Raw genomic sequence first — 27,892 nt, forward strand, 5'->3', positions numbered from 1 at the left:
ATAGTGCCTTTGCTCGTTTGGAGATGTCTTGTGAAGACTTGTGCAGTTGAAAAGTCTCGCGAGGCACATACCTACTTCATTGTCCAAGGGGATTACATCTTTCTGTTTGTTGAAGCAATGACAATATGTGATTGAATAATATATAAAACATGATTACATATGAGCAAGATCCTGATGTTGTTCGGTGGGGTCTCCATTTTCTTGATGGTGATCCCTTTTCATATTCTGGGTATTGTGGAACTCTTACCCAACATGATACTGGCTACTATGATGAACAGTATGTCAGAGAAGATCATTATGCCGTAGAACGTAGCAATGTAGAGAATGATGAAATTATTGCACATGCTCTTCAGGAAGAATTATCACAACTTGCAGTTGCTGAAGCCTCTGGATCTTCCAGTGTTGGGGAAGATCATTTGCAAGCTTCCATTCTTGCGCAAGATTGGCTTGGTCCATCTATGGGAAATTATCATTCGGGTACTACGAAATTTTAAGAGCCATTTTGGTTTTTGCTTAGTTTGGTAGAGATTTTTTTTAATCAGTTTTTCTACATCATGTAGGACATGAGAGTGGACAGGAAGAGAATAATTTGGTGGAACCCTCTAGTTCATGTTCTAGCCCTGAACAGAAGTCATACAGTGGGGATGACTGGTATTACTCACTAGAGCTAACAGATGAATCTGTGCTTGATGGAGAAGTTGGAAAGAGGTTGAATCAGATGGTTCCAGTTCCTGTAAGTGCCGTTTATTTTGAGTTCGATTCATGTCTCGCAGAATTCTAAATTATCCTTGGAAAGTTATCCTCTGAAACTGATTCAGCACCGGCCTTCTGGGTTGCCTCCACCCCATTAAATTGGCTCAAAATCCTGCATTTGCAGTTTTTATGTATTTTATTTTCTCCCGACAAGTTTTACTTCTAGGTGCCAAATTATTCTTTGTTGATTAATTTAGAATGAGGTTCCAATCATTTTTATTTTTAGTGATGAGATGACAATGTTATTTAAAAGGCACTCCTTGCATTTATGGTGATAAAACATATTAGGAGCTTTCATTATGTCTTATATATGGCGATTTTCTAGTAAGCACTTGAATACCATGCAATCTTATATCAGACCTTCATAACTCTTTTTTTTTCCCAAATCTCGACAATAGTAATATGCATTGTTACATCTGTAGGATTAATTGTTGTTCTTGGTGCCGCATAGCTATTGTCAGCCTCTGCTTTGGTAGGAATTGTGAGGTACTTTTATCTAGCAAGAATTGGGGGATCAAATTCCCTTATGTCATTAAAGGATGTAAAGGAAGAGGGGGGGGGGGTGGTCTCTCTTTTGTAGTTGCTCCCCCCCCCCCCCCCACTAGAAAAAAAACCTTTGGTGTCATTAATTGGTGAGGAATAGTACATCCATTTTGCTGCACTGAACAAGTGTTTAGAAATTCTGTTGCTTGTCCATCACGAATAGGTATTAAATGTTTCTCCTAGAGGGGAATCTGGATTACTGATTGGTGAAGGAATAATGGTACATCCATACTTTTGCACCAAATTAGCATTTAGAAATTTTGCTACTTGTCGTTTTGAATTGGTAGTTGATGTTATCTCATTCTTAGATTTGGAGATTCCTTCTGACTGTTTAATCTTGACATGTGTATATAATCATTTTAATTTCATCTGTGTTCCTGATTGTAAATCAACTTCTAATTCTTAAGAATTATCATTGGTTTTTTTGCAGCATGTTCCTAGAATTAATGGAGAAATCCCATCTATTGACGAAGCTACTTCAGATCATCAAAGGCTACTAGACAGGTTTTTCCTTTTATTACTATGATTCATGCTGTTCATGAAATGCTTGTATTACCAAGAAGTGTGGCCTATTTAGGGAGCAGCTTTTGTTTTTTGGTTTCTAATGGATTGTTAGCTCAATGTCCTTGATAATGTATCAGACGGTTTCAGTTCTGGTCTAATTGGGGGATTCTAAAAGGATTGCCTCCTAAAAGATGTATTTTTTGGCAACGAAAATTTAACGATAAAACTAGCAAAAATAGAATTTCATATCTAAGTACAAATATTTTTATTAAAGAAACTACTCAATGTAAAGAAAATACTTATTTGAAACTTAGAAGTTAGAGCACGAGCTCTTCCTTTAAAAAAAAAAGGCAACTGGAACTTTTTCAGATGATTTATATGGTTGGTTAGCAATTTAAAAATTTATCGGAAATACAGAAGTATGCATTCTGTGGTTTCTTGGGATACATGTTGATAAATGTTGATTTGCCAATCTATAATGGTGTTGGAAATCTTTATTGCGAATGATTTGGTTGGATTCTCTTATGGAAGTTATTCTGATCATGGTTATTAGCTGGCTCCAAGCTAGTTCTGAGGTATCTGTATCTCATACGGAAGGCTAGCCATTTGTGTTATTCGTCGAGATCTTCAGTTTCATTGTGCCTACATTGCATGCTTAAGTTTCAATCAATTCCTGTCAATATCCATGCCAGGAAATTAAGAACATAAATCCAGTAGCTCAAATCCAGTAGCTCAAACAAGATATCCGAATAGGAACACCGAGCTATAGAACGTACTAGAGGGATTACTAGACATATAATGCAAGATTGCTTGCAGATAGGAGACATTTGTCGAATCCCCATGAATGAATGCCGTGAGTTCTCCCCATGTTTGTCCTTCCGGAATGGGAGTATCCCAGTTGAGCAGTCTCTCTGAAGACCCTTCCCCCAAATTTTCTCCAGGTCCGGAGAAAGATGAGAAATAAATTCTTTAACTCCTAACAATATTCTTCAAGGGGCCTTTCTAAAGTTCTGGCCTCTGAGGACCGAGGCTGAATAAAAGAGAGCACCCTCGAATAAAGGGAGTGCAAGAATTGTTCATTTTATTTTCTACATCCATAGCCAGACCTATAATCTATTCATCTGCTAATTCTATAGCTTATAAGCTTACTAGGTGAGGGGTAAATTGAAATTTTTTGCATTTGGAGCCATACCTGTTTGGTTAGTCCCTTGAAGGGGTTTTCTTCTTGGTCTTGGATTCAGCCTTTTGCCGTTCATGTTGTTGAAAATTATCATTTGTGCATTTTTTTTGAAATAAAATTCTGTTATTATCTCCCCCCCCCCCTCAAAAAAAAAAAAAGAGTTCGCATGCCATTTGAGGTAGAAGATCTCAGATAAGATTCTGTTTTACAGATGGAAAGTCTTGAAAATAGAAGGCTAGAAATTTCTCCGCACATATGTTCTACCCTAAAAATTCTACCAATAAGATATTCATTGAACTTAAGAACACATTGCTAACCATATAGTATCCAAATTATTGAGAGTAGGGATCAAACTTCAGAGAACTAGTGTTTGGCTGAGCATGGTCATATCATTTTGGGATGAGGACTCAATATTTTAGGGGGAGATTCTGGTACAATCATTGAATGATTGACTGCAGGTTCGGGCCCCTTGTTTATAAAGGCTAAGGTCAACATTAGGACCATGTTTCAAAATTTCGCGATATATTGCCAAAATTTTGGTAATTTTGACACTACCGAGACGAGATGGGCTTCCAAAATGAAAAAAGTTCAAATTTCGGAAAATTTTGGTATATTTCAGTAAATTTCGTGGAAATTTCGTGAAATTTTGGTATACTTTGTTAAACAATGTGTATTTAACTGTTTATACATTAGGGTCTGACCGTATACTATCAATCAAGGGTGCAAACCTGAAACACCACTTTGAGTTCAATTTTTTTGCAATATGAAAGTTTAAATGTGTTTATTTAGCTTAAATAAGGGTGTACAGGAAGTATCAGGCGTTAATATGACCAAAAACCCACTGAGATGGAGTGCCGAAATATGGCTGAAAAAATACCATGTTTTAGCAAAATTTCGGTATATTTCGGAAATCTCGACCAGCCTGAAATGGCGAGACGAGACGAGATTTTAAACCTTGATTTGGACATAGCTGTTAACAAAGAGCTATTAAGAAAGTTGATATTATGCTTTGGGAGTAAGGAAATCTGCTCTTAACAAGGCTCGGCTGTTTAAATGGCTTTGGAGATAAGTGAGAAATCTTGGAGTATAATACGGTTAACCTCGAGACTTGCTGGTTGGGTTTGGGTTTGCCCAAACCTGAGTGGTCAGTTTATCCAAGGTTAGCATCTTGGACGCCCCCTTATACTCAACAATTGGCCCCTAAAAAGGTCGCAATAGGGTGAGTTGAACGTACGAGGGTTATAGGTGCCAAATATGGCTTGGTAAATGAATAGAGGAATCTTGAGGTTAAGAGGCTGGGTACGAGCCTATGGAAGGGTATTATTGTGGCCAACTTCTTTAACGAGCACATCAAAACCAGTTTGGGTGAGATGGAGATCTGACATTTTTTGAAATGATAGGTGGTGCCTCGTGCCTTTGAAGGTGGCCTTCCCTCTGTTTTTTGAAACTGCTGTGGACAAGACTTGTGGTGGCAGATTCTGTTCCCTCAACTATTTGAGCTATTGGAAATTTTGGCTCGAGTTAAAATCTGGTACACTCGCCTACATGTTACGTTTGACCATTTCAGTGTTCAAATTGCTGTATTTTGATTCAAAACTTCAGGGAAACCCTAACTAAGCATCTTTAAACATATTGGAACCTTTAGATTGTAAAAAACACACCTAAAATAGTAGTTTGCTTTTAGACCATAGGTTGCTAGGTCATTGTTCCGGATTTTGGCTGCATAATTCGTTTGACCATTTCGAGGAAAAAATTGTTTGACCATTTCAGTTGTCAAATGGCCATATTTTGGCCTGAAACTTTAGAAAAACCTTAATTAAGCATCTCTAAGCCTATTGGAATCTTTCGATTATAATAAAAACACACCCAAAATGGTAGTTTGGTTTTGGACCCTAGGTTGCTAGTGTACGCCGTACCTTGCTGTGTACTTTCTTTGGTATAGCCTATTCTACGCATAATTTAGTCCCAAGGTTCAAGATCTCGGGTGTCGACCAGCCAGAAACTGAGATATGGTCGAACTTGGTTCAAACCAGTGATATTTTCTAGCCAACTCGAGTTGGTGGTTTCGAGGCCCAAAAATGCTTTTTTTTTATCTGATTTTTTGTATACAGCCTATTTTTGACATTTGAAACACAATGCATGAACTATTTTCGCACAAAAAAAAACACTCAAAATGGTACTTGTGGTTTTTGACCCAAGTTTGATAGTGTATTGTTCTTGGACATTGGCTGGAAACTAGGACAAACACTATTGATAATGCTTTGTTTTGAAAGCTTTCCAACAAATCCAAGATTGCTTAAATCTTATTTATATTGAAGGAGTTATATTCCGGTCAAAGTTAGTTTGATGTGCGCAAATGCTTACCAAAATGGTTCTGAATGAAAATAAATTTTAAGACACCAAAACAAATGAATTTTTTACTGCACTTTTGGTTTTTAGCAATGTTTTACCATATTAAGATTTATGGAATTTATAGATTTAAGAAAAACCCCAGCCTTGGAAAGTTGAAAATTGCACCTATCGTCGAAAATCCAATTTTTGTTCTTGAAATGGGGGGGGGGGGTTGATTTTTTATCCTTAAGGAATTTTATTTTTTAATTATTTTTATTGGATTCAAACAGGGGGTATTTGCTTATTTATGAATAATATCTTAAGTAAATGAAATACCAACTATAAAAACATTTACTTAAGTGATATTAGGCATAAATACGTGTCTGTCCTGGTTTATGGCATAAATATGTCTGTACTGGTTTCGAGTCAGGTTTCCCCATGTTTCGAGGGGCATTAGTGTCGAAACTTGCGAAATTACCATCATCTCGAATTTTATTTTTTAACTATTTTTATTGGATTCAAATAGGAGGGTATTTGCTTATTTATGAATAATATCTTAAGTAAATGAAATACCAAATATAAAAACATTTACTTAAGTGATATTAGGCAGAAATACGTGTCTGTCCTGGTTTATGGCATAAATATGTCTGCACTGGTTTTGAGTCAGGAATCCCCATGTTTCGATGGGCATAAGTGTCGAAACTTGCGAAATTACCATGATCTCGACCGAAACCAGTCGAAACTTTGAACTTTTTAAAATAAATGCCGGTTTCGTCCTGGTTTTCCATGAAATCGAGATATCTTGGAAATCTTGGTCAGTTTCGACCGAGATCTTGTTCCATGTTTAGTTCTAGAAGAAACAACATTTAATTAAAACAACTAAAACATGCATTATAAATGAAGAAACCATTTAGTAGTATGCTTGTAAGTCAAGTACAATTGTTGACACCCCTATGAAACCGTTCTTCCAACTCTATGTTAGTGCCACATAAAGTTCTAGGGAGCCTCAAAACCTCTAGAAATTTTTTGTCACTGATGAAACCGCTCCTCCGACTGTATCACAACAAATAGCCATGTCATGTTATGCGGCTTATGCCTGAAGAAACGCCCAAATCTAAAAATCTTCGTTGTAATAGTTCCCAACACTTGTTCCATCAAGAAATGTAGGTCATTTGGTAAAAAACACCAAATATCTATATTTTTTTGGGACTTCCACCTTGTATTGTCGAAAACTCTTGAAACGCCAAAATGCGTTTTGGCCCATTTCGATTCTGTTTTGTATCATTTCGACTGAATCCGAAGCTTAACCGAAATGTCTATCGAAATTTCAATCAGAACTCTGCATACCTAGTGAGTTGCCTTGCATTTCATTTCAACTTAAGTCAAAACCGAAATAATTTGCGACATTTTGGCCGTTTTGACCAAAATCTTGAAGCGTGGCTAGTAGACGTCGTACCTTGTATATTTTTTCTTATATAGCCTATTCTACACCATTTAGTACTAGAACACTTAATATTCAATTAAAACAACTGAAATATGCATTCAGAACGGGAAAAAAAAACCATTTAATAGTCGCCAAGAACTGTAGGTGTTTTAGACAAAAAATTTCAATTCTAGGGTTTTTTGTACTTTTCTCCTCTGTCGAAAACCAGTGCGAAATTTCGACCCATTTCGATTGAAATTGTGCTTTTATAGGCACTGTTTTGTATATACCATTTCGATTGTATGTAGCATTTTGATCAAAACAATACTGAAACCAAAACTAGATTGAACTTCCAGGCAAAATACCGAAATTTCGGTCAAAATTTCGCATACGTAGTGAGTTGACCTATGTTTTGTTTCGACGCATATCAAGACTGAAATAATTCACAAGGTTTCGACGGTTTCGACCGAAATCTTGAACCATGCTCGAAGTGAAGTGATCCAGTGGCTCTAGAGTGGTTTGATTGATACGACTAGGTTTGGAAAACCAAGCCTAAACAGAACTGAACCAAATCTAGGTGTCTTTTGGACTTTTCTCCTCAGTTGAAAACCAACAAAATGTGTGAAATGTGGACCATAACACAAACCCGTCACACTTACCCAAGATCGAACACCTGACCTCCTGGCTTTGATACCATTTTACAACTGCTTATCCCAAAAGCTTGAGTTATTAAGTAAGGGCCACAATAATGTTTATCAACACACAACAATAATACTTAAATTTTAGTATTATTATATTAAAAATTTCTAAATAATTAAATAATGGACATAAATAATCTTAGCTAACCATATGTCTTGGTTAATAATAAATTTATTGAAGATTACGTGACAATGATTTGGTTGTTATAAAAAACGATTCACAGTATTTTTGGCTTTATGAACTTAATGATGGTGATAGTAATCATTTTGATACTTTGCTTCAATGATCACATCTTAACTTTATATTATGTGATAATTCTGACGTCAAACAAACTTTGAAGGGTTAACAGGGATTATAGGTTGATGTAACAGAAATGATTTTAATTATCTTTATTGCTTAGCAGAGAAAAACTGTAAATAGGTAAGGTTTATCTTATATTGTTATTCATATCTATACCTCTATCTGTATCTATGCTATCATGTAATTATATCAATAACTGCACCCTTATTTGAAATGGGAAAAAGTTTGAACTTCGTACGTGTTAAGATATGTAACACGATAGGGGGAGTCCCCCTATCGTGGTTGGTTTCCTTTATTGTTTTATGTCTTTAGTTAGTTTCCTAGTCTAAGTAAGTTTCCTGTTTAGGCTTTAGGCATAATTTGGTAAGAGTTATATTCCTTTTGTAATTCTGTTTTGGTTTTAATATAAATATATGTTGGCGGGTACGGTAAAACATACATTCTATCACACAGCCCTTTTCCCCCATAGATCTCTCTTCTCCCTTAAATCTCTTTTTATCTTCTCTCTTTTCTTTGCCAAGCGCTGGGAAAGAAACCAGTACCTGATTCTCTCTGTAATAGCTGTTTTGAGAGTTGTTTAGGGTTTTTGGTTTGAAGAAAGAAACCCTAGTTCATAGGAAAAGAAGAACTAGGGTTTCGCATACTGAGTTGCTGATTTGCTACATTCGATTGATGAAGACAACTGGTACTGATGCTTTGTTTCGTAAATTATTGCTGATCGAAGGAACTGTTGCGAGGTTTGAGGGTTCTCCTTGATTGTCTGCTGCCTCTGTTTGAGAGTTGTGGCCCGCTGGACTCTCGTTGTTCACCATACGGTTGCGGATTTGTGGTCTCGCTCCCTCTGATTTGCTTCCTGATTTTGCTGATGTTGAATCGATTTGCTAAAGGGTTTTTGTTGGGTCTGAGAAGAAGACCTGCCGCACCACCATACTTACTGGTTGGCTTTATTTGATTCCCATTTTCTAGCGGAGTCTACACAACCACTATCATCTGCTACTGCCATCATATATTGCTGCTGCTGTATTTTGACTGTGACATGGTTCATCGATTGCTGGTGTTGAATAACTGTTGATGTTTGCTATCATCTGCAACCATTCTTTATAATTCTACTGGTTGCTACATGCATGGTTTGAAGTATCGACCGATACGATATGATGCAGACCGATACGTATCGGTATCGGTCGATATTGATACGATACATACCAATACGTCTCCTTTTTTTTTTTTTTAAATGAACTATCTTGAATTGTATCGAAATGTATCGACCGATACGGGCCGATATGGTATGACCGATATGTATCGATACCATCGATATGTCCAGTAAAGGGTTCAGTGGGTGGTTTAATACGTATCGGCCGATACGGCTCGATACATACCGATACATCGCCGATACATACCGATACATACTGATACACACCGATACATACCGATATGTACCGATACCATCGATACATTCCATAAAAAAGTCATTTTCACTCACAGACTCTATACAATTCCCAATCTAACGAAAAAATGAAGGAAAACTCTCAACCAAGAGTCTAAAATCTTACATTTAACGTTGGTTTTTTACACTTTTAAACCTAAAAACGAATCAAGGAGTGCTACAACATCATCCTTTGCATCATCCAATACTCTTCTTGGCTATAGACGATTACAACATGTGAGAAACTTATTTTATAACAACTTCAATTTAATGCACTTGTTTGGTTATACATTATACACCATTTTAGGTTTTATGCATGACACTTATTATATATTGCTTATTTATATTGTTTTTTGTTCCAAAAGTGTATTTCCATGTGTATCTTGACCATTTATATGCATATTTATATTGTTCGATACGTATCTCCGAAACGATGCAATACGATATGATACGTCTCTTAAAATCACTCGACCAATACGATACCCAATACCGATACTTTAAACCTTGGCTACATGGTTCTGCAACTGTCTTCTGACTGCTGGCCACTATTGCTGATGTTACTAGTTATCGATTTGCTGCCTCTGTTTCATGAGGACGAAGACTTCCTCTTCATCGTGGCCATTTACTGCTATCTATTTGATGCTGCCACTTCCATGGTTCTTCTTGAGAGTCGATGGGTTGAAGATACAATTCCTATTCTGGTTTCTCAGTTGCTGGTTACGTGACTGTGAGGAAGACAGTCGTGATTCCTATTCGAAGGTTACCGTCTTGATTTCCGTCGGATTTTCTCCTCTTGATCGAAGGATTGAAGAAGGTTTACCCCTTGGTTTCCATTTGTTTCTGCTGGCTCAAAGCCGCAACTGTCAAGAGGTAGCAGACAGTCAGGACTCTTAATTTTGGGATCAATTTCTATGAGTTTCATATTTATCTTTTCCCATATTATCCCTATCCTTGCCTTTTATCCCCATGTCCCTTACCTCAAGTTTGCTTCCAAGTATACCCATGGTCAATAATTATTAAGCCCCTTTCATAATCTTAGCTCTTTGTCTTACCTGGTAACCCTTGAAAAATCTGGTGTATTACAATGTTGCCATGGGTTCTTAAACTTGAGCCAATTTGTTGATTTGGTGAGCCCATATGTGATCCAAAATGGGTTTTGGAACCCGGAATTGCATTGTTTGGTATATTTTCTTGGGTGCTCCCATTAGCGTGGTCAGAATTTACCGAGTTTGTCCTATTATTGCTTTGGTGATCCCTAGTTCACATCAGTTGAGGATTTGCATTTTATATCTAGGATTTTCTTGGCTACTGTGAGGGGGGCGATTGGAAATTATTATTGGGATTTTTTTTGTTACTATGTGGGGGTGATTGAAGATTAATTTATTGGGATCTTATTTGCTGGTGCTCTTGCTTATGAGATTTGTTGCGATGCCCATCCTTTGAGATGCTGATCATTGGTCGTTATTTGTTCACATGTAATGCTACACGTGCGGGGAAGATTCAAGATGCTTACTGCAAGCAATTTTATCTGAGACTTTTTTACATGTTTGGGACTCAGGAGTGAGTCTGATTGTTGTTGGAGTGCCTTCCTCGAGATGGACTTTTGTATAGCCATTGGAGATGCACTTTTGTGGACTTTTGTGTAGCCACTGGAGCTGCACTTTTATGGACTTTTGTGTAGCCACTAGAGCTGCACTTTTATTGATTTTTATGTAGCCATTGGAATTGCACTTTTATTTGTGTTTGTTTGAGCAGGTTGCTACTTGCATTTTGTTGCCTTCATTGGGAAGGACGTTTGATGTAGCCATTGGGTGCTGCATTTTGTTGTCTTCCTTGGGAAGAGATTTTGGTGTTGGCGTGTTGCTGATTGGATTTGTTTGGGCTGCTATTGATGATGGATTTATGATAATTGATTGGAGTGCTGCTTTGAGCTCACTGGCATCTATGACTACTACATGTGTTCAAGACTGGTGCTGCCTTTCATATCTGTATTCGTTTGTTCAAGCTGGAGCTTTCCTTTGATATATATATACCACTCCAGCTTGAGGGGAAGTGTTAAGATATGTATGTTATATATCTTAACAGTACTGGATATGAAGAAGGCTTTTCAGCTCTCCAAACCAAAGGCACTCTCATAGAATTCCCTGTTTATATTGTAGGTGAAGCTCAAGTCAAATATATATTTTTTAACTTTGTGGGGATACTAAAGCGATTATTTTTCTTGTTGATCATGGAAAACCTTGGCATGTCCATCTTTGCCGTCTGTTCTCTCTTTATCGTCTGTAGTTTTAGAAATACTACATTTGATACTTTAGATATTTTTTATTTTTCAGATTGCAATTATATGATCTGGTTGAGCTTAAGGTTCAGGGAGATGGTAACTGTCAGGTAACTTGGCCTCTCATTCCCTAGATTTAGTACTATTGTTATCCCTTTTTTTTTTATGACTTAGCTTTGCATGGTGCTAACATTCCTAGGCATCTGTTAATTTCTGCAGTTTTCTAATGGGCTTTGACCTGGACTTCTTTGTCTTCCTATATAGTTTATCTGTGACTGGATATTTTAGAGTGGTCTATAATTTGATTTCATTTATCACATAGTGTGAGCCATTTGCATGTGTCAGATGTTGCTAAACCTTTTCGTCGCATTTTTTTGAGACTTCAACAATTGACCTTTTCCCATTTTTTGAGTTTTCAAGTTAGAAAACGTCTTGTTGGAACTAAAGCTACTTTCATATTGTGTGGCTGAAATGGTGTGCAGCTGAAGTCTACATGGTTTAGCTGCTGTGGCCCCAAAAACATGGCACTAGATAACATACGATGAATATTTTGATGAATTGAATTGGTTGATAAATAATGCCATAACTACATTATGGTATCAGTTTACAAATTCTAATTGTTAGGGTGCCATAGGTGCCAGGTACAGTCTATGATATGCCTTGTGAGCCATGAACTAGCAATTGGAAAAGTTCTTTGCTGTTCTTCAAATTAATCAGCGGAGGCCTTTACCTTATATTAGATTTTCTTTAGGATATAAACCTTCTATATAAGTTGTTTATATTGATCAAAGAAGGATGAAGGAAAGCCCCCTTCATGAGATAATTTTGTTGTTGCCCTTTCTTAAAATTGTAGTGATTTTCATCTCAGTTCATTTTAATTGTCAATGGCATACTGAGAACACGTGAACATTGACCATCGGCATGAACATCAAAATCAAGATTCAAAATTTCAACTGCTTTCGTCATTGACAACAGTGAGTGTGCCATTGGAAGTTCTGTGATACATGTCTAACCCTTCGTTTTCCTGCTGTAAAAACAAGTTGCTGCATTTTGTACTTTTCCTCCCCCCCCCCCTCCCACCCCAATTTTGTTTTCACTTGATAAGATTTTTTGAAAAAGCTAAAACTCCAAAACCTTGCAATGATTATGTGCTACACTGTCCAGCTTGGTACATTGGTTCTGACAGGTACGTTGGTTGCAGCACTTATTTGTCTGCTGAGTTCTAAATCTTTCCAATATCTTTTATTGTGCTAATTTGTGTGATTTCAATCATTGCTTAGATCTTCATCTTTTTTCTTCCTATTCTTTTTTCCCCTCGTGTCCTGGAAGACCATATTATATATACGAAAAATTAGGGTGTTTGAAGTAAAAGAAGCTTTAAGGAGGATAAAAGTAGGCAAGATATTAGGCCCAGATGAGGTCCCAATAGAAATGTCGAAGAGCGTAGGAATCTGGGGTTTATCTTGGCTAACCATGTTGTTTAATAAGATTATGAGCACAAAGAAATGCCAGATGAATGGAGGTAATATTCAGAGTAATCAAGGTTTAAAGTATCAGTATCAGGTACCACATCGGAAGGTTGATTTGAAGAGACGTATCTTATCGTATCGTATTGTATCGGGGATATGTATCGTATGCTACAGATACGCATGGAAATGGTCAAGATACACATGGAAATTCACTTTTGGAGGCAAAAGCAATTTAAATAAACAATATATAACATGTATAATGCATAAACACTAAAATGGAGAACAATGTATAATGAAACAAGAGACTTTCATTGATTTGAGTAGAAATCCTTGCAATGATCAAGTTTGATGTATCAACAAACTTAGTTTTATCTAAATTTATCGATTTATAGCAACAAAAAAAAGGATTAAAAACCATGATTTAAACACTAAGATTAAGTTTTTCTAAAACCTACCTTTTTCTGTGAAATCTCTTTTTTTTATGAAATCTTTAGCAATCTCTGATCTCAAAAACAAAATCATATTTTGATAGTCACATGGGTCTTTAATGGCCGTATCAACGTGTATCGGTTGGTATCGACCGTGGTGGTATGTATTGAGTTGTATCGGTCTGTATCAATCTGTATCGAGCCGTATCGGCCGATAGATACCGGCACGTATCGATATTCTCACAGAACATTTAATGTATAGTAAGTATCGGTACGTATTGGGTTGTATCGTATCGGTCCATATTGGCCGATACAATATGATACCAATCGAGACATACTAGTTTGATAAAAAAAAAGATACATATCGGTATTATCGTATCGGTATCGACCGATACCAATACGTATTGGTCCGTATCGTGTTGTATCGTCGATACTTTAAACCATGGTTGCAATAACTATAGAGACATAAAACTACTGAGTCATACTATGAAATTATGGGGGAGGGTTATTGAAACCCACTTGAGATAAGAAACTACTATTACAGAGTACCAATTTGGTTTTATGCCAAGAAGCAAAAACTGTTTACTTAGGAGACCAATAGAAAGATTTAGAGATTGCAAGAAGGATCTCCATATGATCTATATTGACCTAGAAAAAGCTTATGACAGAGTCCCTAGAGAGTTAATCTGGCAAGTACTAGAGAAGGGAGGTGTTTCAATTAAATATATGGACATAATTAAAGATATGTATGAGAGTGTGGTGACTAGTGTAAGAACTAGTGGGTGGTCGAGGTACTGAATTCCCAATTAGAATTTGGTTACATTAAGGATCAGCTTTTAAGCCCTTATTTGTTTGCGCTTATAATGGATGATTGAACCAGAGACATTTATGAGGTTCCTTGGTGCATGCTTTTTGTTGATACTATTTTAGTGGATGAGACAAAAGCATGGGAATACCACGTTGGAGTTATGGAGATCGACCTTGGAATCAAAAGTTTTTAAGACAAGTCAAATGAAGACGGAGTATATGGTGTGTAACTTTGATTACACTAGGACGGATAATGAGGTCGAAAATTGATGAGAGGGAGATTCCACAGAGTGATTATTTTAGGTATCTGGACTCAATCATAAATAAAGAAGATGATATAGAGGATCATGGTTCACAAAGAAGTAAAATAGGATGGGTGAAGTGGAGAGGTGCGTCCAGAGTGTTGTGTGATTGACGTATTCCTTCAAAACTAAGGAAAATTTTATTAGACAATCATACAACCGGCTATGATGTAGGGTGTGTAATGTTGGGCAGTTAAGAAGCACCATGTAGATAATCTAAAGTGGAGATGAGGATGTTAGATGGGTGTGTGGCAAATCTAGTAAGGATAAAGTAAGAAATGATCATATTAGAGTGATGCAAGAGCGCTTCCATGGGTTGGCTTGAACCCGTTTTGAGAACCCAGATTGAGAACCGGGTCCAATTGGTTTTTGGAGTCTAGTAGTATATTAGAGTTTACTTAATTATTTAGATTTATTTTACTGGATTTATCTTGTAGTCTTTTATTATTTTGATTAGGCTAACTGGTGGTAGAGTTCCATTATATTTCAGTCTTAGAGTTAGAAACTCAGAATAGGAATCTTTGATTTTTATTTATTTATACCATGTAACCATCGTAGATGGGCAGATCAGATTAGAGAATGAATTGAAAAAACATTGAGTTGCGTGTCAAGCCTGTGTGGCATGCGATCTCCCTTCCCCTCTCTCTCTTATCTTCTTCTCCTCGCGATAACCCCCCTCTGTGCAATCTCTCTCCCTCTTCTTCTTCTTCTTCTTCTTCTTCTACCCCTTTCTATCCTTGCGTTAACAACAACCCACAAAAGGCTTATGTCAATCCCTCTCTCCCATCTTCTTTTCAATCTCAGATCTGGGTCGAAGAAAACCTATCTATAAGCGATTCAAAGCCTTGAATCCCTTGCCCAAAACCCCTTCCTACTCGAGTTGCCTTGCTGCACCTGAACCTAGACTGCCAGATCTCACCTGCAGATATTTTATGTACTCAAGTATTTGATCTTCAGACATACTGTTTTCTGGAATCAAGAGGAGTATGAGGGACAATTCTTCCTCCAAAGTTTCAGATCCTTCGGATTTCTATAGTGTGAGTTTTCTCATCTGGTAAGAGATTGGGATTCCACTGTTTTGCTGCCTATCGAGAGGTTAGGGATGAATAACCTTCTTATTTGTAAGAAAGGACAGAGATCTTTCTACTTACATAAAAGCCCCTTCTTTCTTAACTTATTGTACCTTTATTCTACTCCTATTTTAAAATTCCAGAAAACTCCATCTCTTCAATTTCTGTCTGTGGTTTAGTCCCTTACTGATTACTTGCGTATAATGTGTTGAACTGCCTTTTAATAATGGAATTGCCACTATCTTCATTATTTGAATTTTGTAATATTTGGGTGGGCCCATAGAGAACCACTAGGGTAATTTGTGAGCCGGGTTCCGCATCATAGAGCTGATTTGGGAGTAGCTCCGATACATGATAAGCTACAAAAAAGTCATTTGAGGTGGCATGGCCATGTTCAACGGAGGCTTTTGGGTGCTCCAATACGGAGGAGTGATTTGATTCAGATTGAAGGAACTATAAGAGCCAAGTGCAAACCTAAAATGACCCTAGGAGAAGTGGTGAGGAAAGACGTGCATAGTTTAGGCCTTGTATCAAGTATGACCTCGAATAGAGCTGATTGGAGGGAAAGGATCCATGTAGCCGACCCTATTTAGTTGGGATAAGGCTGAGTTGTTGTAGTTGTAGTTGTCTTTACCCCCTCGTGAAACCTAGGCAAGGTTTGAGGTTTTGGTTTCGGTAACCGAGATTTTGGCGAAACTTGGTGTTTTGTTTTTGAAATTTCGAACTTGGGTTTTGGTGGCCGTATGACTTAATTAGGTCATGAAACTTGTAAGACAACCTATTTTAGGCCCTATAAACATAGCGGAACCCTTAGATTTTTTAAAATCACCCCTAAAAGTGGTAGGTAGACTTCAGAAGGTTGGTAGTTTACGCAGTATATATACACTAATATGGCCTATTCCACACCATCTTTAGTATTAGAATACATATAATTTAAGTAAAACAACTTAAATAAGAAATAGGAATTAGTAATGAAAAGATGTCAAATTATAAACCATTTTATAAATCATACATCTAACATTGTTTGTTACATAAAGTCAAATTTATTGGAGTCAACATCCAACAATACGAGCAATAAGTCACCCCAATGCTCATCCTATAGTCCTAAACTCCTAGTATTGAAACAGGTGCTGGGCCAGATCAAAAGCAGTAGAATGTTATTGAAGCGGAATCAAGTTTTCCTCCGACTGAATCACAAAAGCTGGTCATGTCGTAGTATGGTGGAAGAAACACTCGAAGTCGTCCATAGTTGTCTTATAAATGGAATCGTCAACGTACTTGAGGTACCCTAACCTAGAGTATATTTCCCTGAACCTTAAGGAACTCGATCGAGAGCCACTGCTACTGGATGGAGCGTGTGGAACTGGAACCGGCGCCAGTATTTATGGCTAAGAGGCCGGGAACCCGAAGATGCTATCCACAAAACCTAACCTAGTGCATGACTGACTTTAATACTCAAAGGCTAATGGTAATGATGATGAAGAGCTAACCTGCCCAAACTGACTTTACCTAGTGAAGTGACTATAGTCGGGACCGTTGCTCCCGGTGCCATATCCATGTGACAGTGCGCACTACTGCTTTCCATTCATACCACTCTCCTCCATTCGCATCCCTTCGAGAGTGTTTATCAAGCTCTTGACTGGAACATCAATGGATTCCATGCTATCATGCTCCTCCTCAGCTGGAGGTATGAATCAGTGACGTAAGCCCCTCGAGTAGCCTGCACGTATGAGGGCACATGTACCATGGTCCTCATCTTGTGTGGCATGAGTGTATAACCTGAGTCTCCCTTGTGAAGCACACCAGCTCTGGCACCGTGGTCCTCATCTTGTGGGCATAAGTATACTGAGTCTTGCCTACCCAAACACTTTACCAAGCATGTATGGGAGAGATTTGGTAAAAATATGAAGAAAATGGGACTTTTAGAGCTTTCAGGGCAAAACAGCATGAAACAGGCGAGAAAGTTCGAAATTTCGACCGAACTCGTCAAAACAGGGTATATATTAAGCATGGAATGTACCTATATTTCGGCAAAACCAAAAACACAAACAAAATATTGTATGTTTTCTATATCGCATTGGGTTTCGACTCGGAGACTTGTAAAACCGCGAGATCTCGGCGAGACCTCGTACTTTGAATCTAGGTACCTTTATGTCTGTTCTGTATGTTTGAAAATGCGTACTCTCCATATGAAACTTTATTGAGAAAATCCCGGTCCCCTGTGCTTTTCCTTTCTTTGAAATGCACTAGCTGTAACCTGTTATATATGGAGTGTATAAGAGATTTTTACTACGTACTCCAGTTTTGCTCATGTGGATATTATATGTATGTGGTTTGCTAGATTGCCTTATTTAATAGTGCTAGCATAATGATTTACCCTTGTCTTCATTGTGCTTAGCACAGTAGATCTTTACAGTCATGCCATTGTTTTATCTTTTGTTTTTTCATGATTACTTTAAAAAATATGAACTACACAGTTCTGTTCTTTTAATGCAAAGGCGACCTCGAACCAGGGAAACCAGCGAGAGATCGATTGCACCAGGATCAATACAATAAAAAGAACAAAAATTAAATAACTAAAACTCTTTTATTTCTATTTTCTCTTAACATATGAAGGAGAATATAAAAGGATAAGAAAAAGAAGAAGAAAGGGGTGTAGAAGGGGGGGGGGGGGTTAGGATCAGCTATCTCAACTAGGCTATCTCAGCCCATCATCCTCTGACCCAGGGCTTCTCACCCACGGTATCTCATCATAGCCGCATCTCACAGCTTCATCAATAGCTCTTTTCTCTTCAATCTCGGTCTCTTTTCTGTTCAGCCACATACATGTATTTATAATAAAACCTAAGACAACTTCTTGGAATAAAATAAAAATCCTAAAATTAGAAACTCGACTCTAACTAGGATTCCCAATTAGGATTAGAAGTCAAATAGGAAACTAAACAAGTGTCTAATAATAAAAATAACACCAAAAATCAACTCCCTAAGCCAGCAATCCATATCAGCCCCCAAATCACTGTTCACGTGAACAGTACCGCGAGGTAGCAGTAACCTTTTTCTTATGGTCTTCTTCATGCTTCGATCTACATCATCTTTCCTTTGTTTGATTGGTTTTGAATTAATAATTTGGTTCAGATTTCCCTTGGGTCTGTCCAGAAATCAACTTATGTTCTTTTTTAAAAAAGAAAAAAATTAATCTCTCTCATCGGTTCAAATGGTGATCACTGCACTTGAAAAAAATATTTGTACCACTTCAGTTCTAAATATCATCAAATCATCCAATTTTGTCTAGCAAGTTAGTTTTAGCTTGGTCCATTCATTTTTGTATTGCGGTTACTGCTGGATGTGGTCATGAAACTTTCTTTCTTTTTCTTTGGTCGTCATCCCTATCTTTAACTTAAGGAAGATATTAATCTCATTATTTTCATATTTTTCTTAGTTTCGTGCCTTATCAGATCAGTTCTATCGTACTCTGGAGCACCACGAGTTTGTGAGACGACAAATTGTTAATCAGGTTGGTTGTATTTGTTGTTATGTTTTCGCAATGTTCAGTTGTATTCATAATGAATATGGGTGATGTTTTTGTTATAAGTATTTCTCAGTTCAGAATTGGCATGATTTGGATTTTTCTGGATGTTGCCATTTTTTATATATCAGCTTAAGTCCCACCCAGAGATTTACGAGGGATACGTTCCTATGGAATATAGTGACTACTTGAAAAAAATGTCCAAGTAATACCCTATTCCTTACTCTTTGAATCTGTTTTTAAATCATTGTTGCTTTCAGCTGAGACTTAACCTTGTCTATGCTTTTTAATGTGGACAAAAATAGGACTGGTGAATGGGGCGATCATGTCACGTTACAGGCGGCTGCAGATTCAGTGTGTATAAGCAATTACCAGTCTTTAATTTCTTTGAATGCTGTACCCCTTCTTTTGATTGTGTGATTATGTTGAGAGATTCAATTCTGTCACATGGTCTATCCTGCAAGCAAATTCTGCAAATCAGGTTATAGTTCTAAAAAACTAGGAAGTTGTTCAGCGTTTCACCTATGGAGAACAGAAGATCCTAATATCTTCCTTGAGAGAGGAACTGTAAATAGTTGACCTGTACATAGTCTAAAGGCGCCACCGCCTAGGCGTCCAGGCGGATTTTTGGGCTCTAGGTGGTTGTCACCTTAGTGATATTGAATGCCTTGGCCCTTATTTATGCCAAATATCATTTAAGTTTGTTATGTCATTTACTTAAGATTTTATTCATAAATAAACAAATACTCCCTATTTGAATCCAATAAAAATATTTAAAAAATCAAATTCCAAAAGGATGAAAAGATAACCGCCTAGTTCAAGAACAAAAACTGGATTTTAAGCAATAGGTGAAATTTTCAATTGTCTAATGTTGGGGTTTTTCTCAAATCAAAAAATTCCATAAATCTTAATATGGTAAAACATTGCTAAAACCAAAAGAGCGGGAAAATATTCATTTGTTTTAATATCTAAAATAATATTTTCATTCAAAGCGATTTTGACAGCATTTCCGCACACAAAATAAGGTTTGACCGGAACATAACTCCTTCAATATAAATCAGATTTAAGTAATTTTTGATTTGTTGGAAAGCAGGGTTTGTGCTCTACCTAATACAAAAATTCTCATGTAAAAATAAAATCATTTGACCAGTCAAACTTCTTTGAGAACAAGAACATTCTCTAAATCGAGAGCAGTTTAATTACTTATAGATAAGATCATATTTTCTAAAAACAATATAAACCAAATGTGAGACTAGGTATACCATGACAATGACCAATTCCAATAACAATATAAACCAATTGTATGTTTTGATTGTTTCAAACTTTCAGTAGCTTTTTTCTTCAGTTCTACAGTCTTCTACTTCTATGTTGTTTTTTGAGGACTTGATGCAGGTTAATATTGATTTTTGATGACTTGATGTGACTTAATATTGATTTTTGATGATTTGATGTGGCTTGATATTGATTTTTTATGATATAAGGTATATATTGTAACATACTAAATAATGTTAGAAAAGAGGGGAAATAAAAAATAACACTTGGGTTGTTGGGCGGTTTGGTGGCCCAAGCGCTTAGGCACCTCTCCACCGTCTTGGGTCGCCTGGATACCTTGACAACTATGGACCTGTAATCCTGTAGAATATTGATGATTGAAAAAAGGAATTATTTTCTATTAGTATTTCTCTGATAATGGGTAGGTGTTTGAAGAGTGAGGAGTGTGAGAACAATTCTTCCTTTGATATTACTTGAGGCCAGCTATTCATTTCGTCATAGTTAGATTGCAACCTTCTCCTGCTTCCTTAGAATGTTTATATTTGATGTTTTTTCTTTAACTTCCTACAATCCACACACCTTATTTTCAAAGCTGCACGGATTGTTTATTTATTTCCTTGAGTGTGGACCATTTACCACTTCAGTCTTTGTGGAAAGAGTGTACTTCCCTGATGACTAATTTATTTTACTGTTTTGTTGCAGTATGGTGTTAAAATATTTGTCATAACGTCCTTCAAGGATACCTGTTACATTGAGATTCTTCCCAACATTCAGAAGTCAAAACGAGGCAAGGTTTTAAGCACTTCAATTTTCTGTCATGCACAAAGTCTTCCATTAGAGAATATAGGTTGCAATGTTCCAAAACATAGTTTGGGCTGGGCATTAGTGAGACCAAACGACATGGGAACTGAACCCCTTTGAGAGCTGGTTTAACGTTAATTGAGTAGCATGATGATAAGGGTGGGATGACCTATGGAAGGCGGTAGTAATAGAGGGAGGGGGAAGAATAGCAAAGAAGAAGAAACATTACAAACTAAAAGAAGACTTTCCTAACCATTCGATATCACAGATTCAGGGTTTTCTGCACAGATCTGGGATATTACAATCCTAACCTCCTTCCTCTGGGTACCTATGAAAGAAAGGGTGTGTTTATATGAAAGCATCTATATTTGTTTGCCCCTTTTTGAGGAGTGTTGCTTAAATTAAGACAGAAGTGGATGTGGGATGAAAGGGCGATTAAGCGACCTAGATTTAGAACCTAATAGGACTGAAGTATTGCAGACATGCTGTTGTCCTCAGTTCACTTGTCCAACCCCACTATTCAAACCGGTTCATTGACTAAGCAACTTGCTTGGTTGGTTTTATTAACTTCCATGTTAGTTCAGTTATAAACAAAACAGGTAGTGATGCTGATATCTTTGCTTTAGTTTCTTTGCAAGATGCAGCTTGTATGATACTCGTCTCCCATTAAGATCTATTTCCTTGAAAAAATTCTAAAAATTTCCAAATCATGTATATTGATGCTTAAGTTGCGAGAGTTCTTCAACTGCATACTATGCAGAGATTCTGTGTCACACTAAGCAGGTTTTTGTCTCCCCTTGTGGGAGATGATTCCTTAGAGACTACCCTCCCTCCAAAAAAAAATTTGTAAAATTAATGGAAGAATAGGGAACTAACCCAGATACTATTGTTCATCATCTTTACAAAAAAAGAGGAGGGGGGGGGGGGGAGGGGGAGGGGAGGAAGTATGGTTTTCAGGGAAAGATCCAGGACAAAGATTATGCAGTAAATACACCCCAAAAAGAATCCCCTCCCCCACCACTCCCAAAAGTAAAATAAAATATTCAGTAAAAACTGATGAATTTGAGGACCAAACATATACAACTAAAACAAGGTGAAAGTTTTTCTTGTTGACTTTGAAACTGATGCTGTACTTGCCTGGAAAACTCTGTTATGACTTCCACTCATGGTCCGATGGTGCCAACGTGCATTTTTCTCCAGCTGCATGACAAATACATGCCATGTCATAGTGTGCGAGAAGAAATGAGAGTAGTCCTCCGCAGTTGCCTTGTAAACGGCCTCATCTACATACTGCGGGTAACCTATCCTAGGGTATAGGTCACCGTAATGTGAAGAACCATCCAATATGACTTGATGGTGTTGGCAACATGTACGGCTGTTAGGCTGGGTAGGAGAAGAAGTTGTTGACAAAGGGCGATCCAATATGTCCTTTTGAGTGGGCGTCATACTCAAAGCTGGGAACGGATGAGATGCATGCCTCCCCCACACCAGTGAAATGGTCATATATGCATTGAATTCCGACCAGCTGCTCTCTCATCAGTAAAGTATGGGGCATGCCAGTGCTCACTTCCTCTGTTGTCACCTATACTAATGCCTCCAGGAGTGCTAGACAAGCTATCCACGCCCATACAATCAGCCTGCTCATCTTTTAAAAATTTAAGGGTTCTGCAATCATTATGGGGCCTAAAATAGGTTGTCGTACAAGTTTCATGACCTAATTAGGTTATATGGCCCCCCAAACCCAAGTTCAAATTTTCAAATACATAACACCAAGTTTCGGATGAAATCTTGGTTTCAACCTAAACCAAGCCCGGAACCGAAACGTCGAACCTTGCCTAGGTTTCATAAGGGAGGTAAAGACAACTACAACAAAAACAAATCAGCCTTATCCCAACTAAATGGGGTCCTTGGTGCAATCCCAGGGGTTGGAATCCCAAGTGGGTTCACTTTGGGCCCACCAAGTGTTAGATAACTCAAAGCACAAGCACTAATGGCAAAACTGTAAATAGCTTAAGGTTTTATACGGACAGTGGCAGAATGGTAAAGAACTGGAAGTTTTAATGAAATGGCTGTATCATAATTAAATGGGAAAAGGGTAAATAAGGTAAACTAGAAGATAGGACAGAAGTGAAATTACTATCTAAAAGATGAGGGCAATCTAGGAATTAAAATAAACTGAGGACAAGTTAGAATAGTGAAGAAAGGAAGGGGCAATACTGGAAATTAAAGAGTAAAATAATAAAAAGTAAAAGGAATCGTGGAAGAGGGTTTTGAGGCTAGTTGTTTTCAACCTCCAGAATAAACCAGAGGTGGAAAAAACCAAACACGATGGGGTTGGATCTTCCTCCACAGCACTCTGATTTGGCCCAGATTTTGGGAGGATGTCACTCTACTCTATAGTTATTGCAGCTCTGAATCTCACTTTTATTTTTGTAAATCAGAACCATGATGCTTCTCCTCTTTTCATCTGGCATTTTCCTGGGGCTCATAATTTTATTAAACCGCTTAGTCAGCCAAGATAAACCACAGATTCCTATCTTCCCTACAAAGCGGTTCATTTGTTAGGACACATATAGTAACTTCCATCTTTAGTATTAGTATATTAATAATGATTTATGGTAAAGTAATGAAGGCATTGTTTGGATATGTTTCCATTTGTTTGTGTCTATAACTAGGAAAGCCGAAACATTGTTTTGCTTTTTTTATTTTGTTTTAACATAGAGCATATTCTTATAGAAATATTTTTTTGAAGAACATAATAAGAGTGCTTGTCAAACTATGAGGATCAAGTGAAATAAGAGATTCCAAACCAAGGGTTCTCCTTTTACATAAATCTTTGGTCTATGATCTATTCTTATTCACATCGTGGTAAAAAGTTTCTAAATTGATGGCGATTAGTGAAAATCCTAAAATGACAACTGTTTCCATTTTAATCAACATTGTTTCTAGGGCTGCAACAGGGTCGGGTTGGGCCGGGCTTTATAGAACCCTAGCCCTACCCTAAGTCTCCTTAGCTGGGCCCAGGCCCGACCTGACCCTGACTCTGCCAGAAAAATCCAACCCTGACCCGCCCTCAGGGTCGAGTCGGGCTGACCCTGATTGGCCCTAATCATGGGGAGGGAAAGGAAATGCATGGGCTGGAATGGACTGGGGAGAAAATTATCAATTTTACGTAAAATAACACTGTAATAAAATGTATTGTCACTTATTGCCTTCATATATAATATATTATATAACCAAATGTGGGTGACGTTTAAAGTTTATAATATATATAGTATATCAATATATATTTTATAGTATTACTTAAAAGAGGGTCGGACCTGGCCAGGCCAGGCTTAGCCCGAGGTCTCAACCCTAGCCCGACCCGACCCGACCCTGACTAAGGGCCAGAAATTTCCAGCCCTGACCCGCCCTCTAGGCCAAATATCTCAGTCCAGGCCCTGTTTGTGTTCAGGGTGGGTTCGGCCCGACGGGGCCAAACATGCAACCCTAATTGTTTCCATGACAGACTGACAACCTCTGTGTTGATCTGTGCCTGTGGTTGCTTGTGGTAGGGCGAGGACGACCCTAACAGCAATTGCAGCTTTGCGCCTCTCTATGAATTGGGTGTTCTTTAGACAAATGGGAGGGGGGAAATGGGTGAGAGAAGAGAGGGAAAGAGAGTGGCAAGAAAAGAAGAGTATTGGAGAGGGAGTGCTACCTCTTGGTTGCCTGATTTGAGCATTCAGCTGCAAGTTTGTATGGAGAATGGGTAAGAAAGACAAGGAGGGAAATGAGAAAAAGGTAGAAAAGGGAGGAGTGGAGTGTCTGTTTTTTTTTTGAGGGGGGGAGGGGGAGGGGGAGGGGGGTTTACGTGGGAACTAGATGGGCTCATGAACCCACAAAAACAAAAGCACTAGTTATTCATGAAAAACGAAAAACCATCTTTTTGTTTCTTGTTTCTTAAAGCAAGGTCAAAACAAATGAACAGTGGGAAAAGAAAAGACTGTCAGAAATTCTGTTAAAAAAAAGTATCCAAATGATACCTAAAACTCCACCTTATTGTTATTTACAGAAAAGTTTGAAGAGTAGCCTTAGTACAATTTCACTCCATTCATTTGCCTTGTCAGTTTAGTTGAACTTGATTTGGGCCAGATATCATTTTTAGCTGATCCATTGGATGATGAGAAGTTCTGAATCTAAATTAGCTTGACTACCTAATCTAGCTTCTTATTAGATTATCAGTTTTGAGGTTTAATGTCTGTTGAAGCCTAGCTTGTCTCTGTTAGCTTGCTGTTTTAATTTGCAAATAATTACTGTTTCAGTTTTAACAGGATATTCCTCTGTTATTCAACAAGGACAAGGCAATTTCTCATTTCTAGCCATACTCCCAAATTTCAGGACACCTTCATGCATTTCCATAATACCGAACAGTTCTTGTTCTTTTTTTCTCTTTGGAGAGAAACACTATTATAATCACATTCAGTGATTGCCTACAAGAACACAATAATTTACACATGTCAATGTCCTCTGTCAAGTGTCTGCATAATGCTAGTATTGGTTTCATCTGGATGATCAGTTTTGGCTTGTGTTCTTCCTTAGTTTTGTCATTCTTGTTGTCTGGCATCTCATGTTGCTTTCCTGTTTTTTTTTCCTCCAGCAATTCCTAGTTATTGATTTCTGGGGAAAGTTTTCATACACGGCCCACACAGCCATGTATGTGAGAGGTTCTCTCACAAAGAGTTGGAAAAGTCATAAATCCTCACCTATTAATAATGCCTTGAAACTCCCACCCTCTCACATACACGACTTACACGACCGTGTATATAAAACTTTCCCTTGATTTCTCAGAAAGGATTGTTCTATAAACTTTATTTTTGTTCTGCAGTTATTTTCTTGAGCTTTTGGGCAGAGGTTCATTACAACTCAATTTATCCGGAAGGAGGTAAAGTCCATAATTTCTCAATATCCTAAAACCATATTTCATTTATTTCTGGAAAAAAGCAATGAGAAGGAATGGTATGCTAATGCAACATGATCTACCATCTGAAACTTCATTGTGCCATAAATGGCATGCCGTGTGGAGGCTGATTAAATGAGCACATCGATACACTCAGTTTCTGAATTTTAGTGCTTGTTTCATGCTTTGGTTGGAATCCAGATCTGCCTGCATTCGAGGCTAAAAAGAAGAAAAGGTGGTGGATCTTTGGGAATAAGCATTAGGGATGGCTAAATGAATATTAATGGTGAATGCTGGTTGTGGGTTACATATAGTTCCTCCTCTTCCTGCTTGGAGCTGCTTTTGCGTGTCACCTTTAGAAGAAGCTTCTACTGAGTTGACATTTGCTGCTTGGGGTTTCTCTCGGGGTGAATTTTCTGAAGCAGATGTCCTTCCATTGTTTGGTAATGTGATGGATATGATAAGGGCCTGCATCTCACTTATCTTCCTTGCCAGTATTGCTGCACATCAGCTCTTAGGCCTTGTACATGCCTTTTCCTTGTTGCAGTACTATATTCTTTCTTTATGTATTTTTTATATGTAAAACATCTGTTCTTGCTAGCTACCCATTTAGTGCTCTAGTTTTTTGCCCGTTGTGGTCTTGTTGCTCTGAGCTTTTGATTGCATGCTTATGACTTACACTATCATCTTTGAGGGAATCTAATTATTGTAATTCTAATCTCTTTGAAAAGGTATGCCTATTTATATATTTATTTTCTTTTGTATATATATTTATTTTTTCGTGTAGTTTTATTTATGCATTTTGTGTATGTGGGTGTGTTGGAAGGGGGTAAGTAATTCCTTCAGAACATTAATCATCACATCATGTGGTACGACTTCAGGTTCATCAATCTGCCTGGTCATTGTTTTTTAACTGGCAATAATCTTTTGTGGAGTGTCAATAAACCATTCAGCAATTCAGTTCAAATATATGAATATGGTCTGAATACAATAAACAGATTTGGGGAAGAGATTTATGCGACTTCTCTCTGATGGTGTTTTTTTATGCAAGCAAATTACAAAAACGGGCTTGTTCTATTGGAAATAAGCCTTGTGTTGGCTTACATGTGTATTGAATCTTTGATCCAAGGGTCTTTTTGTTTAATCAGCCACTTTAATAGAGTTAGGAGTAAGGGATTGTACTAGGTAGTTGGAAAAATACTTGCCCTATAAATAATCTCATTGAATGATAGGGTCATTGCCACCTAATATAAATCAATCTATTCATTTCCATAAATCCATTTAGAATTTTTAGGATACCAGTCTTTGCCACAAGATGATTTATACCAATTTAAAATTATTCCATCCTCTGAAGGCACTCTCAGCTTCTGCCTTGTCAGTATGAAGTGGATTCTGAGTTTTTGTTTTAGCTGCTGTGAGGTGCCAACAGGCAAAGTGGTGCGCGGAGAGATCTATAGATCCATCCATCCCGGGTGAAGTGCTAGTCTTGGTGTTGCTTTTAGCAGGATACGAACCTTGCTTTTGGCATTTTGTATCATCGTGCAATACATCAAATTTGGCGAGGAAAGGGAACAACACAAAATTGTTCCTTGAATTCCATATATTCCAACACAAGACAGACCTTTCTTGAGAGCCACTTCAATTCTTTTAGCAACTAGAAGCTGTTCTTAATGACAAAGTTATAAATAGAACGGTATAGATTACAAATGGGAAAATTGCCTTTGTAAGGAAGGCAATTTTGTCTCCCATTTTGTCACTGCCCAGTAAGGAATGCATACCAAACGCAGCCTAAACCTTATTATTCATGGACCACCACCCCGTCATTGCTCTTTTACATGTTAGCA

The 27,892-nt window shown here is 37.6% G+C and overlaps 1 protein-coding gene across 2 annotated transcripts; it reads left to right on the top strand.

Annotated features, from left to right (window-relative positions):
* Window positions 1–26,666, top strand: LOC122654662 (OVARIAN TUMOR DOMAIN-containing deubiquitinating enzyme 12-like). Of its 2 annotated transcripts, none has more exons than XM_043848867.1 (10): window positions 1–477; window positions 561–733; window positions 1,727–1,800; window positions 11,490–11,544; window positions 18,950–19,024; window positions 19,168–19,241; window positions 19,342–19,390; window positions 21,011–21,100; window positions 25,977–26,033; window positions 26,250–26,666. In XM_043848867.1, exons 1-9 carry the CDS (start codon window positions 150–152, stop codon window positions 25,986–25,988), a joined length of 930 nt encoding a protein of 309 aa, XP_043704802.1. In that variant the 5' UTR covers window positions 1–149; the 3' UTR covers window positions 25,989–26,033; window positions 26,250–26,666. The 2 variants fall into 2 exon arrangements, with proteins under 2 accessions (XP_043704802.1, XP_043704801.1); XM_043848866.1 differs by having other exon boundaries at window positions 21,011–21,095.
* Window positions 26,667–27,892: the final 1,226 nt, after the last annotated feature.

This window comes from Telopea speciosissima, chromosome 3 (genome assembly GCF_018873765.1).
Source record: "Telopea speciosissima isolate NSW1024214 ecotype Mountain lineage chromosome 3, Tspe_v1, whole genome shotgun sequence".
In the NCBI taxonomy this organism is placed as follows: Eukaryota; Viridiplantae; Streptophyta; class Magnoliopsida; order Proteales; family Proteaceae; genus Telopea; species Telopea speciosissima.

Excerpts from the sequence above, each read along its gene's own strand:
- LOC122654662 (XM_043848866.1), top strand. The coding sequence starts at position 150 with ATGATTACATATGAGCAAGATCCTGATGTTGTTCGGTGGGGTCTCCAT. Across the intron at positions 19,025-19,167 it reads GACGACAAATTGTTAATCAG|CTTAAGTCCCACCCAGAGAT; the intron begins GTTGGTTGTATT and ends TTTATATATCAG. Across the intron at positions 19,242-19,341 it reads TACTTGAAAAAAATGTCCAA|GACTGGTGAATGGGGCGATC; the intron begins GTAATACCCTAT and ends GGACAAAAATAG.